Genomic DNA, 14,518 nt, shown 5'->3' with positions numbered 1-14,518 from the left:
AAGTCAAGAGGGATGCTCTTTCCCATGCCTCTGGTCTGTGTAAGACAGTGGATCATAGGGGCTCACACACAGCTGATTTGAATGGGGGAGCTATGTGAGTGAGTGAGTGAGTGATAAAGTTTATTGTCTGCAGCCAAAGGCCATCACAATCCACCATACAAAACATTAAAATAACATAAAATAACTTTAAAAGAGTCTGACCCACAAGAAACTAGTATTTAAATATGTTACGTTCCCTGATTAGAAACAGCTTTTGCTCGGATTTTTTTAGCTGCTAAAGCAAAGAGTGACACTTTGTAGGAAACATCAGGATTGGCGTCTGATAGGAGAAAGATCAGCTTCTCTGGATCTGGAGAAAGATTTAGGCCCTTTAGAAACGCTATGAGAAATTTAAGTCTGCGTAAAGAGGGCAGAATAAGGTGTAATGAATTAGGTCCTCTAGAGCGGCTCCACAGATACATAGACGAGAGGCCCATGATGTTCAGGACTAACATCCAGCTATCCATGCCGTTGGCATGGTTTGAAACCAGAGGGCGGTAAAAGCTATTCTGAGGTTATGGAAGGGGATACTGACCAGGAATGCAGTTCTGACATGATCCCTTTTAAACTGTTTACACCATGGTGAGAATTTGGACTGGGAGATTGATTGCCTGTCTGATGCAACATCACATTTGAACACCCAATCCCGAATGCTGGTACCTGCTAGGGGGAGCTATGTAACACTGCTGTCAATGATGGTAGTGTGGGGGCTTTCCTGAGCTCTGCACTGGAAGGCTATTTTACCACCACGGGAGTCACTTCTGAAAAAAACTCTATGTGTACTGTATGTATTTGAGTCTCTGTCTTTGTCTTCTGGAGCTTCCTGCTGTTTTAGTATCTGCTTGTCTGGATTGTGTTGGTCCTACCACTGTATAGACAACGTTATCTCTTTGACTGTTTCATTGCCTTAGAATTTCTTTTTGATTTCTCCAAGCTGCTACAAATATTAACATGTCAAGCTTTTTTGCATCTTTTTCCTCTGTTCCTTTTGTCACACAAGCTCTGTACAGACTCATAGCTCTATCAAAGTTCTGTCTGTCTCATTTGGCTCAAGTCATCATGCAAACCAATTATGAAGAAGCAAACTGCAAAACCTTGTGAGATAAATTTGGGAAGTTTACCTGCCGTTAAGGGTCTTTAAAGTGGCGTGCACTTTTCTCTTGAAAGTCCGCATAACTTCTCCTTCTTTTTAAAAAAGAGACAGTAACTACTGAACTAAACAAAGGGCTTTGTCCTGTCTTGTAAAAGGCCCATATGAGCAGCTTGTAAACCAAATGGAAAATAACATAAAAAGGAAAGCCTGCTTTTATAAATTCCACTGGATTACAAGATCAAGGTTTAAAACTGAAAGCATATTATCAGCAGAAAAGGAGACTCACTGTCACCTGGATATAAAAGCAGCTTGTGCGTTAAGTGCCCCCTCATGTGTTTTGCTGCTTTCAGGAGTATGAACCTCTCTGCGTGACATGTTCACATTATGTTGAATTCTTGCAGATGTTACATGCAACTAGTTTGACAGCTGAGTTGACTGCCTCAAACCTGGTTCACTGTTTTGGGTGGAATTATTCTGTGGATTAGGCATCCAGCCAAGTGGGAGGCACCTGTCTGTTGCAGTGTGATGAATAGCTGCAGTTCTCACTGTGGTGCATAATACCTCAACATACGACAAGCCAGTATGGATTTGTTTTTGGCTTTGGATTATTTTATGGAATCAGTAGCTACTCTGCATATGCAGCCAATTGATGAGCAGTGGACAATGAAAGGACAGATGCGTCCATCTGTATCTGTGTTAACAATCGAGTTCAGATGTTGCATTGTACAAAGATCTCACCATAGCATGCATGCTGTCATGCTATTTTACCTTTTGCTACAAATCACTGAGAAATGTTAGACTGGGATATAGTATATAGCCCTAAGTCTTCATGTCAGGTGTTTATGTCGAACAAAGGTTTGGACCCAGGTGTCCATGGTCCAAGTCCAGCATGTTCTCCTCTGTACCACACTGACTCCTTGTGCTGAAAGAAGGAAGCATGGATTTTTATGCAGTAACTCAGAACGTTGTTTTGTACACGCAGACTTTGGACTGTATCCTACCAGTTTTTCAATTGGGACTTCTTATTTCTTGTTCACCCTTTGATCACCAAAAAGGGTATGTGAGGGGTCATGGACAAAAACAACATGGAATGGATCTCTCAGAGAGGGGGAAATCTGACGAGATCAAGTTGAAAAGCTTGTGCGCTTCATTGATAAAATCTATCTCCCTGAGATAATGAGGATTAGAAGAATTTTACAAATGTTGTACATTAGTTCGTGTGATTCTGACAAGTAGCAAGTAGCACATGCCCATGTTTGCAATGATGTCATAGTACTTTACTACATTTCTTGCTGATAGTGCTGCACTATGATTAATGTTGCTTGAAGCAAGCACCCTTTCTTCTTCAGGCCTTTAACATCTTAAGAAGAGAAGACAGAGAGCTGCCCACAGATATTTATATAGCCTTCCCAGCATTAAATGTTTGCAATGGGTAGCCTGCAGCCCTCCTAATCTGATTATAGCAGCCATTCATTGATCAACAGGCAAGCAGATTAGAGTCACCTGAAAGCTTTGCAGAGAGGCCGTTGTGACCAGTTTATCACAGCAGAGGAGACATGCTGGCAGCAAAACTTATTTCTTTTGATTTGGAGGAGCAGTATGTAACTTGAGGTTTTCAGGTAGGACTCTTCACCAAATACTATAGATAAGCCCCCCACCCTTGTGTACATTTGTTTATAATATATAAAAACATGATATTCATTATTAAGCAAATTATTGATGATACAAAATATCTCTTTGGGAGAGATGCTTAATCAAGTCTTGTGTGTTTATGTGGTATGCTTAAATTTTGTAGATTGCCAAGCCCAGCTTTTTTAAATTAGTTATAGAATAATTGTGCAACTAAATCAGATCTTTTGTACTGAGATTAAAAGTATGCTTTGAGTTCCACCCCACTTCAACATTAATGACTACTTATATCCAATCCAGAACAACGTTTGCTTGCACTGAATTTGAGAAATAGTATATTTACAAGTGACAACCAGCGTGATATAGTGATTAAGAGCGGTGGACTCTAATCTGAAGAACCGGGTTTGTTTCCCCACTCCCCCACATGAAGCCTGCTGGGTGACCTTGGGCCAGTCACAGTTATCTCAGACCTCTCTCAGCCCAAAGAGGAAGGCAGTGGCAAACTACCTCTGAACATCTCTTGTCTTGAAAACCCTACAGGGGTCTCCGTAAGTCAGCTGTGACTTAACGGCACACACATACACACACACCTATTTACAAGTGGAGGGACCCATAAGGATCATAGGGGAGGGAAAACCTCTTCCCTCTGCTGACACCTGTTATCTCCCCACGTGCTCTACCATAGGTTTTCCTTACCTCCCCAGCCCACCCAGTAGCCTGGCTTTCTCCCTGCTATATGGTGCAATCATCTAGCTTCCTCTCCCTTTCCTTGGCCAATTCCTCTTTTTGCCGTGTTTGCACGTGCATAGAAGCTATAGGTTTCTTTTGTGGGACTTTTATCTCACCATATTTTTTGTTACTTTTTATATTTTTCTGTAAATTTGGGGATTACTATAGGCTCACAGAAACATATATCTTTGTCCTGGATGCTTCACCTTTACAGATGTTTGGGTTCTTATAGAAGGGCTGCCTATTTCCATTAGATATGGTGAAGATTACTACAATTAACATGTTGATTTATGATAACATGCAACAGTTTTCCTAACAATAATTGCAACTGTCTCATCAACAATATCTAACAACTGAGGTGGCATATATAGATAATAATCCATAACAGCAAATTGTAGTCTTTACATATATGAAGTTTTCAGAGGCAGCTATTCCTTCCACCCACAAAATCTGCTTTATTTTAAACCTGTAAAAAAATGGTGTTTCCTGGGCAGAATGTTGTCAGCAGGACAAGTTCCTTGTGTCTGACCAAACAAAAAACAAAAAACAGTGTAATTGCAGTTCAGTGAAAAGCTAGTAAGTTACATTTTTCATTGTTGATTACTACAAAGGGCCAGTCCCTTGCTGCATTTAGCATAACTGAAGAGAATCACCTGCCTTTTAAATAGGGGGAAAGGGATGTCCAAGGTGCCTCTGTTAATAAGTTGACTTTTTAAAAACAGTTTTAAAAAGTATTGTGTTGTTCCTATGGAGCTCATGGATTTTAAAAAAACAAAACAGAAGAGAATCTTCCCACACCTTAGTCTACCTTTTGGACAGGTGCGGATTACTCTTCAAAATAAAATAAAAAAATTAGGAGGGTGGAGAATCCTGAGAGTCATGTGAGAACACAGCAGGGATGGTAGCTTCAGTGCATATCTGGTGTGAAAGGGAAACCACAGCTAACAACAGAGAGGAAACAGATTACCCTCTGCCCTCTAGAATCTCTGTTGCAAGGGCAATTTCACACACCATCACATTAGCAATCTGATGACTACAGAAAAACACCCTGGTATGATAGCAGCCCAAGTTACAGCAGCCCCCAAAGGAATGTCATATTCATTGATTTCAGTTTACAGTGTTAAAAAGACATTCTCAATTACTTGCTTTCCATAGCAGCACATGGCTCCCCATAACCCTTTCTTTTCTTTTAGAGACAACAATTCATATTCGAGAGACAGTGGCATGTACCCAACCATCCATGGATTTAATGCAGCAAGATTTTTGTGCTTCTATCTCCCACTGCAGCCCACTAAGCCCTCTGAAATTTTATTCCTGGGAATCAGCAGACGGCATAAGGGCAAAGTGGGGGACTGCAGGGGGAATAGAGAATTGGTGGAAATCACTGCCTTCTCTTCCAAAGACTTATCACTACACCCTACTAGCCCAGGTGCAATCAGAATGCAAGTCTTCCCTCTGCTAGAGTTTCCAGTATATGAATGACAAAAAGTTCAGTTTAAGGGGAAATGTTAAGGTCATTTAAGTGCTTGTCTCTAATAATGTGTTCTGGAAGGGGCTAGACTTTCTGTGTCTTTAAAAGCTCAAACAAAGCAGAAGGAGAAGATGCATGGATGCTGTTTTGCAGTGTTGATATGAAAAGAAAAAACTTTGCCTGGTTTTAAAGGACCATGTTGTTCTTTTAAAAATAAGCCAACACCTGTGTTGGATACCATCTTCTGTACAGTTAAACACTCTCATGGTAAAATTATTACAAGCTAATTACACAACAACACAGAAAAGATTCCTGAGGATCAGACCAGATGAGATGCTGGAAGATCTGTGATCTATCTCCAATGCATTATCATTTCGTTCTCAAATGACATCTGCCTTAGCCCCAGTTCAGGTTGGGACCATGGTATGAGGTAGAGTAGAGGGGATGAATTTCCCATTGCACCATTTTCCTGACCTCAGATGTCCTTCTCCTCTGTTTTGTTTTGAATGGCATGTAGGCAGTGCAGAGAGAAATATGTAGACACCACTGTGTACATTTTACCCCACAAGGCAAGCAGCAGCTTTAGTGAGCTCTGCCATTCAATGCCATTGACCAGGGCCAAATTAGGGCCTCCCATGGCAGCTATTTACAAAGGAAAAACTGTGCTGGATCACTGTTTCTTTCAGCATTTGTCTTATTTGACCTGAGGGGGGTAGGGTTAGAGTGACTGGTGTGACAAATTGCTAAATTGGTTAGAGTTCTCCTAATGACAACCTATATATCCTTATAAATTGGAGTGTGGATCTTCTCAGTCTTTATTAAAGGTTCTGTCACTTAAAAACATTACTAGTTAATGCTAATTAAGGTCCGTTTGGACATATACACACATACTTATAAGTCTATAACATGTAGTTCATTCAAGACCATCATATATTGCCTTCAGGTGCAAAAATTGAAAAGTGAAGGTAAGGAATTAATGAAGGAAAGGGGAATATTGGTGTTCTGACATTAGCAAGAGTTGTAAGTTCAACAACTTTAGCTACCGGCTGTGGGTTTAAAAAGGAGAAAAATACTCTGGGGAGGAGAAAGAAGCAGATGAGTGATCTCACGTATCATATTTCAGTTCTGTGAGAACTCATTTTTCTATCTTTAGCTGGCAATGTTAAGCTCTGTTCAGAAGTAGAGATTGGGCCCATGCCAGATAGGAGGTGCACTCCGTGGTATAATCTGTGAAAACTGGATTAGATGCTGCTGCGTGATTTTCTTGGGCATCTTGATGTATTTTAACTTTTAACTTAACAAGCCAGCATTTTTTGAGTTAAAGCTGTTTCTACAGTTGAGTTGGTTTATTAGTCTGAGCCAAAACAATATTTTAATCACCATAAATGGTCAGTGTTGCTGAGTGTGTGCCTCTGCAAAGGATTCAGGCTAGGCATTAGCTGGCTGCCTTATTTTAAGACACCCCGGCAAACAGATTTATCTATTACAACTAAATCTTTTCCAGAAACTAAAGATGACTATTCCCACTGTATTCCCCTTGGGAAACTCTTGTTTGTGATGGGAATCTATTGATGAATAGACAGAAGTACCTGGTTTGATGTCTTTTCAGTTGGCCTGCGGTTAGTTCATGAGATGTTTTCAATTGCTTCCTACTGTTGAGTTGTATAAATTTAAGCACATGCATGTTTGACATATGGAAGTACTTCATCTCTTTCCTCCTTCACCTCCTTCTGAAAGGACAGCAGCTATGGAATGAATTGCTATTTTAGGTTGGGTCAATAGCTGGAGTATAGTAAGAGAAGTTTTATTTCTTTTTATGTGCTCTTTTCCCAATAACAAGGTGCAGTAGAGTCAGTAGAGGTTGAAAGCCCAATTTTTCAGTCCTTCAGGATGCACTGGAGTCTTGAGAACAAAAGAACCTCAGGGTGATTGTGATATTAATAGCAAAGTTGGTTGCTAAAAATAGAACTGCTGCTGTTCTTGGGTGCAAGAGTGGCCCATGACATTTTGGCTATTTTGTTCTGTCAGTGACCACCTTATACTTTTTCCTACTTCCTTCCCACCATGGGTAGATTAGGCTAGTTATCATGGTTGCAGAGTGTGTGTATGCATGTGTGTGTAAAGTGCCATCAAGTCGCAGCCAGCATATGGCAACCCAGCAGGTTTTTGAAGGCAAGAGACTAAGCGAGGTGGATTGCCATTGTACTAGCCAGGACCAACCCTGCTTAGCTGCTGAGATCTGATGAGATCAGGCTAGCCTGGGCCACCCAGGTCAGGGTGGTTGCAGAGACATCTCTGTAAATGAGAGATCAAGGTTAACCATGTAAACAGGGTTGCCAGCTCCAGGTTGGGAAATACCTGGAGATTTTGGGGGTGGAGCCTGGGAGTGTAGGGTTTGGGGAGGGACTTCATTGGGATATAATCCCATAGAGTCCACCTTCCAAAGCAGCCATTTTCTTCAGGTGAACTGATCTCTGTTACCTGGAGATCAGTTGTAATAACAGGTGATCTCCACCCACCACCGGGAGGTTGGCAACCCTACATGTAAATCTCTGTAGCTTTGCTAAGAAATAATAGGCTGTCAATATGCCCCCCCAAAGACACAAACTTGGGGAGAATAAACTGTATCTGAAATGATTGAAGACTGTAATCAGTGAAGTTTCTCTGGTTATTTGCTGAGATGCTGTGATATCACAGAAATTGAAGGTCAGAGTAACATGCCTCTGTAGATACTGGCTGAGATGCTGTAGTGTTTCAAGAAAGTTAACTTGTCAGTACAAGGGATCAAAAGAAATTGTGTGATGTTGATAATCAACAGTGCAATCCTAAACAGAGTTATACCCTTCTAAGGCCATTGACTTAGAAAGGTATAATTCTGCTTAGGAGTGCACTGTAACTCTCAAATACAAATACAAAACCCTTGGCATAAATACAGTATTTCTACTTAAAATTCCTAAAACAATAGGTAGCAAAAGCTAAAATATATCTACATCCAGTGCTGCATGTAAAGTGCAGGGTATCATTGAGTTACAAGGAATCTAGCTACCGCCCAAGTTACATGCGGGCTGCCATCGTTTAGTAGATATCGTACAAGCCCTGCGTCAGTTTGAGTTCGGCTGTTGATTAAGAGGGGTACTATATATTTCTCTCTGGCCGATGTATGGAGTTCGCAGTGCAGGAGGATGTGAACAGCTGATTCTGGTTGTTTTTGGGCACATGAACAAAGTCTCTCCTCATAGGGGATGTTTGTGTACCTGCCTCTTGTAACTGCAGATGGTAAGATGTTTAGACGTGCCAGCATAAACTGTCGTATTAGAGGTGGGGAGATAAGGGAGGAAAAATAATTTGGCAAGCTGCCTCTTTCTGGTTAAGTGTAACTCTCTTTCTCTCTGTGTGTGATTGTTTATTCGGGTATTTCTCAACTGCCTTTCCACATGTAGTACTCATGGTGGTTTACAATAAAAATTAGATTAAAATTTTCATAAAAATAGTTAAATAATAAACCATCTAAAAAAGTACATCAATAAACTAATAACAACTGCACTTGTCTCTATTTAATCCATCTCATTGTCCATCTGGAAAATATCTATATATTTGGTATCAACAAGTTGTTCCAAAACAAACACATATGCCTGTGAATGTCTACAGATCTTTGATTGTGTGCTAACTACTGAGAAAGCTTCGGGATGGAAGTTGCATGTGGAAGAGCCAGGTTCAGGTACAGTCAAGCTGTATACATACTAACTTGGTGTAGTGGTTAAGAGCGGTGGCTTGGAGCAGTAGACTCTGATCAGGAGAACCGGGTTTGATCCCCCACTCCTCCACATGAGCGGCGGGCTCTAGTCTGGAGAACTGGATTTGTTTCCCCACTCCTACACACGAAGCCAGCTGGGTGACCTTGGGCAAGTCATGCTCTCTCAGCCTCACCCACCTCACATGGTGTCTGTTGTGGGGAGGGGGAGGGAAGGCGATTGTAAGCCGGTTTGATTCTGCCTTAATTGGTAGAGAAAGTCGGCATATAAAAACCAGCTCTTCTTCTAGCTTCACAGGAGTTACTTCCTTTCTAATAGTGTGTATGAATGGAGCCTCAGCCTGCAGCTCTGTGGGGTGACTTTTGGCACAATTCATCTCTCAGTGTGAACTACTTTGTAGGAGTTCTGAAATATGTGAGATGAGATTTAGGATGGATGTTTTACAATAATAACAAAAACAATTGTTCTTTATATCAAGTAAATTTATATCAAGTCACAAAAATGTTGTGGCGTGTCCCTCAGCCACTCACAGAATGCTCCTGCAAGGTGTGCAGCTTCCTCAACATAATAGAAAGTTCTTCCTGGTGCAGAAGTTTTAAGTTGCTGTTGGGGGGAGGATCGGGAGCCAGGGTTTTAAAGCTCCCAGGACTAGTTTTTCTTTCATTTTACTGTTTGTCTGTGACTTGCCTAAGCTTGGTATGGGCTTGCCATGTTGGTTTGGCTTTGAGTATGTCCTTTGAAATTGGTTTTGTTGCTTTTTCAGCACTGGTGTTTTTTTCTGAAGTAGGCTTGTTACAGCTTTCCTTGTTAAATCAGTTTGGCTTGGAGGATTCTCTGGTTTAACATTTGTTATGTTAGGCTTACCAAATTGTCCCGTTCTTCTGCTGGGATTCCCTGGTTCTGCATTGGTTCTTTGGGCTGGCTTGTTGATTCTGTCGGTTTTGGGAGGCTTTTGGCCAGTTGGTTGCTTTGCTTGCTGTTTTGTCTTTGGCTATTCTTTGTGCTGGAATCCCCCCCTCCATAGGCAACAATGTAGGATGACTGGTGGCACCTTGTTCAGGGGCCTATAGAATTGGACCGCTGTGTCCAATTCACTTGAAACTGAGGTTTATTTAGTGGACAGGTGCCAGCAGCTCCATGACAATTTTGGTGCCATTTGCTCAAAAAAAACAGCCTCTCCAGCCCTCTAGAAAGATTTCCAGTAGGGAATAATAGAGTCAGATAATATTGGGACTCCCTCCAAAAACTGGATCCAAATACGAAATCAGTATTTGGAACCCATATAACTGGGAATACTGATATTTTTCAGCTCCCTGATATCCAGATCTGAAAAATACTGGGTTTTTGTTTGTTTGTTTGTTTGTTTTTGTTTTTTGAGGTGCACGTCCCTACCTGAATCTCTGAGGGCTGACTTTGAGGACTACACTGGGATGCTCACACTTGCTGTACCTGTAATAAATTGGTGCTTCCCTTTTCTTTCAGAACTGAGCTGCTACATTATTCAAAAGGAAATGTTGTGGGAAACGAATTGTGACATTCTTCTGCTAATAAAAATTAGTGTGTTTTGATTTAAAAACTTGTATTATTATTACTAATGAGCATGCACTTTTGGGATTGTTAATTGAGCTTGTTGTTTGTTGCCCATTGGAATCTGCATTCTGTGTTACTGTGCTTTCCCAACGATCTGCAGTCACAATATTAAAACCAGAAGGAACGAAGACAAGCAGAGATTACTGGGTTTGTGCTACTTATCAAATCAGTAAATATACTGTGGTACAATGTAAAAGAGATCGTTATTAATTTTATAACAAACTGTCTTTTCTATTAGTTTCTCAGTTTAAGTGAATGGTTGCCAGGGTGTGTGTGTGTGCACACATTGGTAAGAAATGGGGTGTTTTAATCTCAAACATACTGGTATTTGAGCTATGAAATGGTTTCTTCATCCCTTTGGAACCAAGACCTGGTCACTATGATTGCTGTTCTTTTGTCATGTCTTTTCACTAGTCCTTCTTATATCCATATCTGGGCATGGATGTGGATAGCTCCATCTCCAGAAGCATTTTAGGTGACATTATGACCTACTGATATGAAGAGAGGAAGTTGTGGACGTATCCAGAAATGAGAAAAGCTTTACATAAGACACAGTTGGGAAACAGGAAGAAGGAACTTTCTCATGTTAATGCCTCTGGGATAGACTGAGGAAAGATGGCAAATACTATAAATTCTAGAGGAATGGCCTTCTCATCTGTTATGGCAAAGGCCACACACAGTCTTGTGGCCCTTTAAATGCCAGTAATTGGGGAGGGGGCAGAGCTCACTTTCTCAAATGCATATGCTGAGTACAAAGAAAAGAGAAAAACTCTTGTGTGTTGTTCAAACTGAGCCCAAAAGATCAAGCAATGCAAGCATGTGTTTTCCTTCCATTATAGTTAACTTAAATACAAAGGAGCTTAAACAGGATGAAATACCAGGCCCCGAGGGGGGCTGTGGTTCAGTGGTAGAGTATCTGCCTGGAATGCAGAAGGTCCCAGGTTCAATCCCCGGCATTTCCAGTTAAAGGATATGGCAATAGGTGATGTGAAAGACCTCTACCTTGAGACCTTGGAGAGCTGCTGTCATCTGAGTAGACAATACTGATCTTGAGGGACTGAAGATCTGATTCAGTATAAGGCAGCTTCATGTACTGGTAGTTAAACAGTGGCAATCAAAACACTGGAGAGCAGTTGCCAGTCTGAGTAGACAATACCAACTTCGATGGACCAAGGGTCTGACTCAGTAGAAGGCAGCTTCATGTGTTCACCTTTCTGAGTTTAAGTAGTGAGAGCAAGGCCCATTGATTATATACATTTTTATGACAGCAACCTTTGTGTGTATGAGAAACGTTCATTTGTGTGCCTTTCATAGCAAAAATAAGTCTCATATAAGTTACACTACTTTACTGGCGTTTGTAATAGAAACAATATAAAGTATAGTGCATTTTTTTCAGCAGTCATGGGTGTTCTGCCAGAACATTGTGATATTATTTCGTTGATGGTGTCTATTCACATGCTGTGATTTTTCGTACAATGGTGCATTACATGTATGAGTAGGGTTTTGGTACACAGGCATAGATCACATCTTTAATGTTTATTTTTTTTTTCTTTTAGTAGCTTATTTCACTGATTTTTTCTGTGGAGATAGTCCCAGGTTATGCTGCAGAGACTACCTTTGTCTCATACAAATCTTTTCTCTTATGCTATTATAAGGTACTACATATGTTCAACAAATTTTTTGCTAGAAGATAATTTTCAGAGTAGTTGACACAGCTGGGCAGAGCCAATTAAATAACTATGATCTCTGTCACTGTTCTGAGTGGATCAATAATGCTGAATATTTTTTTTCCTATTTGAAATTTTGGCCTATTGGTTTTGCTCACATTGAAGAGCATAGGAAACTGTATATAAAGATTTCATGGTTAGAAACTGTTGTGTTATTTATTCAAGCAGAAAAGAAGAGCAGAAAGAAATTGGAACGGGCACTTCCTTCTCCAGCCAGCAAAACCTTCCCTCCAATCTTCCTTAAAGGTCTAACTGATCTCAAGGTGATGGATGGTAGCCAAGTGATTATGACAGTAGAAGTTTCAGGTAAAAGTCAATGCTTACTGATAGATTATGATCAGCTGCCCAAGCTTGGACATGGCTGAGTTACCTCCACAATCAAATAGTATCCTCCTATGGCACCTGATCTCTTGTCTCTTCGCTCTATTCCCAATTTTGCTTTTTGATCGCTCTGATATAACATAATCCAGCCTGCTCCATGCACAAGGGAAAGGCTCTTCAGTTCATGCAAGGGGAGGGGTGTAGTGTCCATAGATTCCCTGCCCATTATGCCACATTCTATACTATTTCTGAGGGTCTCCTCAGTATGGATTCTCTGGAGTTCAGAGTTTGCAGTAGGAATGTGGAGTCATATGACATGATTGGGAACAAGGAACATGTTTATGTGAATGCTCCTGGGACTAAAGACAAGTGACAAATGGTTAGTGGGAATTCAGTTTAGAGGTACTAAACAGACTTAAAGTAGATGTAAAAAGTGGAGGAGTTGTGCTGTTTTTGAATGCATGATTGTACAAACTTCGCTGAAGACCTTTTCAGTTAATAAAGAAGGTATACTGGGGCAGAGACCAATTTGGTATAAAATAAGATTCAATGATGATAGACACAGGCTGTGATTCTGAGAGAGAAAAGAAAAGTTAAGGCAGTGGGATTGTAAGTAGGGTTCCCAACTCTGGGTTGGGATATTCCTGGAGATTTGGGGATAGTTTTAGCAGTCAGATAACAATAGCGCCTGGGGAAGGTGGGGTTTGGGGATGAGAGGGAGTGTGATGCCATATAGTCCACCCTCCAAAGCATTAATTTTCTTTAGGGGAACATATTACTGTAGTCTGGAGATCAGCTGTAATTCCAGGAGATATCCAGTCTTCACCTGGAGGTTGACAACTCTAGGTGTAAGTGAGCAAAGGAAAGAATACATGAGAAAAAAATTAATTCACCAAAGAGCAGGCATCATGTTAATGTAATTTAAACCAGAATCCAGCTCAGCATTGTTCTATTTAAAAAACAGATAAACAGCCCTTTGGCAAAAGGAAGTTAAAGCAACTTGTTTATTCTTATCTCACGGCTGCAGTTAGCCCTGTAGTTGCTCACAGGCTGCTTCCCTTGCTGCTTATGGCTTATCTCAGTGCCTTGTGTTTTTGTTGTGGCTCAGCTAACCCTCCTCCTGAAATAATGTGGTTACACAATGGGAAAGAAATCCAGGAAACAGAGGACTTTCACTTTGAGAAGAAAGGCAATGAATGCAGTCTGTATATACAAGAGGTATTCCCTGAAGATACTGGAAAGTATACCTGTGAGGCCTGGAATGACTTAGGAGAAGCTCAGACCCAAGCAACACTGACTGTACAAGGTACACTGGGGTTTTAAGTTCTTATTGTTTAACAGAACACACTACAATTGCACAAGAAGGCCTTTAATTGTGATAGTGAGTAAATAGTTGGGTAAGGAGAGTAGAAAATTCAAACTTTCTCCAAACAAGTAAGGGAGGGTTAAAATCAGCATATTTATAAAGGTTGTATGATGTTTCTATATAGTTTATGGAAACCTGGGAGCCTTTTTAAACAGTTCAAAAACTAGTGGAGTGTTTTTAATGGAGAACTTTTTAGATTGTGGTACAGTCTATATATAAACAACAAAAACAGTGCTGGTGAATAAAATTATACGAAGTTGCTTGTATTTATTTATTTATTGGATTTAATGGAACAACTTACAATATAAATGTCTGTGGACAGACACTCCATGCAACGTTTACTAACAATGCAATACTAGGTGGAGTTACAACCTTCTAAACCTGTTGATTTAGAAGGGGGTAACTCTTCAAAGAATTGCATGGTAAATGTTAACTCAAGGATGTTGTGTTCATAGTTACCTAATTTGAATACTTTTGTACATATACATAAATTAAGGCCTTCAAAGAGATGCTTTGGGTATTCTTATCAAGTTTGGGAAGGCAAAATGCACTATACTTGCACTTCCTCTCTTCCCAATTTTTTTAGAGCAACCTTTCCTCAACTTCCTCTTTTCTGACTTGGCCAAAGATGATCTCAGGCATCTCCTCCTGTAGGATGCAGCTTATATTATTAAATCAGTAAAAATGTGAGGTTTTGCATATTTTTCCATTTCCCACAAATTTCTGGGTTTAAAAAAAAGCTTTTTCTGCTATGGCTTCAAAATTTCTGGAGTATTTCTAGGTGGATTGAGTAATGAGGCA

The 14,518-nt window shown here is 40.4% G+C and overlaps 1 protein-coding gene across 2 annotated transcripts in view; it reads left to right on the top strand.

The window, feature by feature from the left end:
• Positions 1-14,518, top strand: part of MYLK (myosin light chain kinase) — a 160,921-nt gene that overhangs the window by 51,209 nt on the left and 95,194 nt on the right. Inside the window, exons 11-12 of one of the 2 annotated variants that reach the window (XM_056861086.1) lie at positions 12,199-12,336; positions 13,460-13,657. In XM_056861086.1, coding sequence (XP_056717064.1) covers positions 12,199-12,336; positions 13,460-13,657 — 336 coding nt within the window. Of the gene's footprint in view, positions 1-12,195; positions 12,337-13,459; positions 13,658-14,518 lie in introns of both variants that reach the window. The other variant, XM_056861087.1, reaches the window with a different exon arrangement.

The sequence above is a fragment of the Euleptes europaea genome, chromosome 15 (assembly GCF_029931775.1).
Source record: "Euleptes europaea isolate rEulEur1 chromosome 15, rEulEur1.hap1, whole genome shotgun sequence".
In the NCBI taxonomy this organism is placed as follows: Eukaryota; Metazoa; Chordata; class Lepidosauria; order Squamata; family Sphaerodactylidae; genus Euleptes; species Euleptes europaea.
The sequence above is the reverse complement of the archived record's forward strand: the minus strand, read 5'-3'. Positions and strand labels throughout refer to the sequence as shown.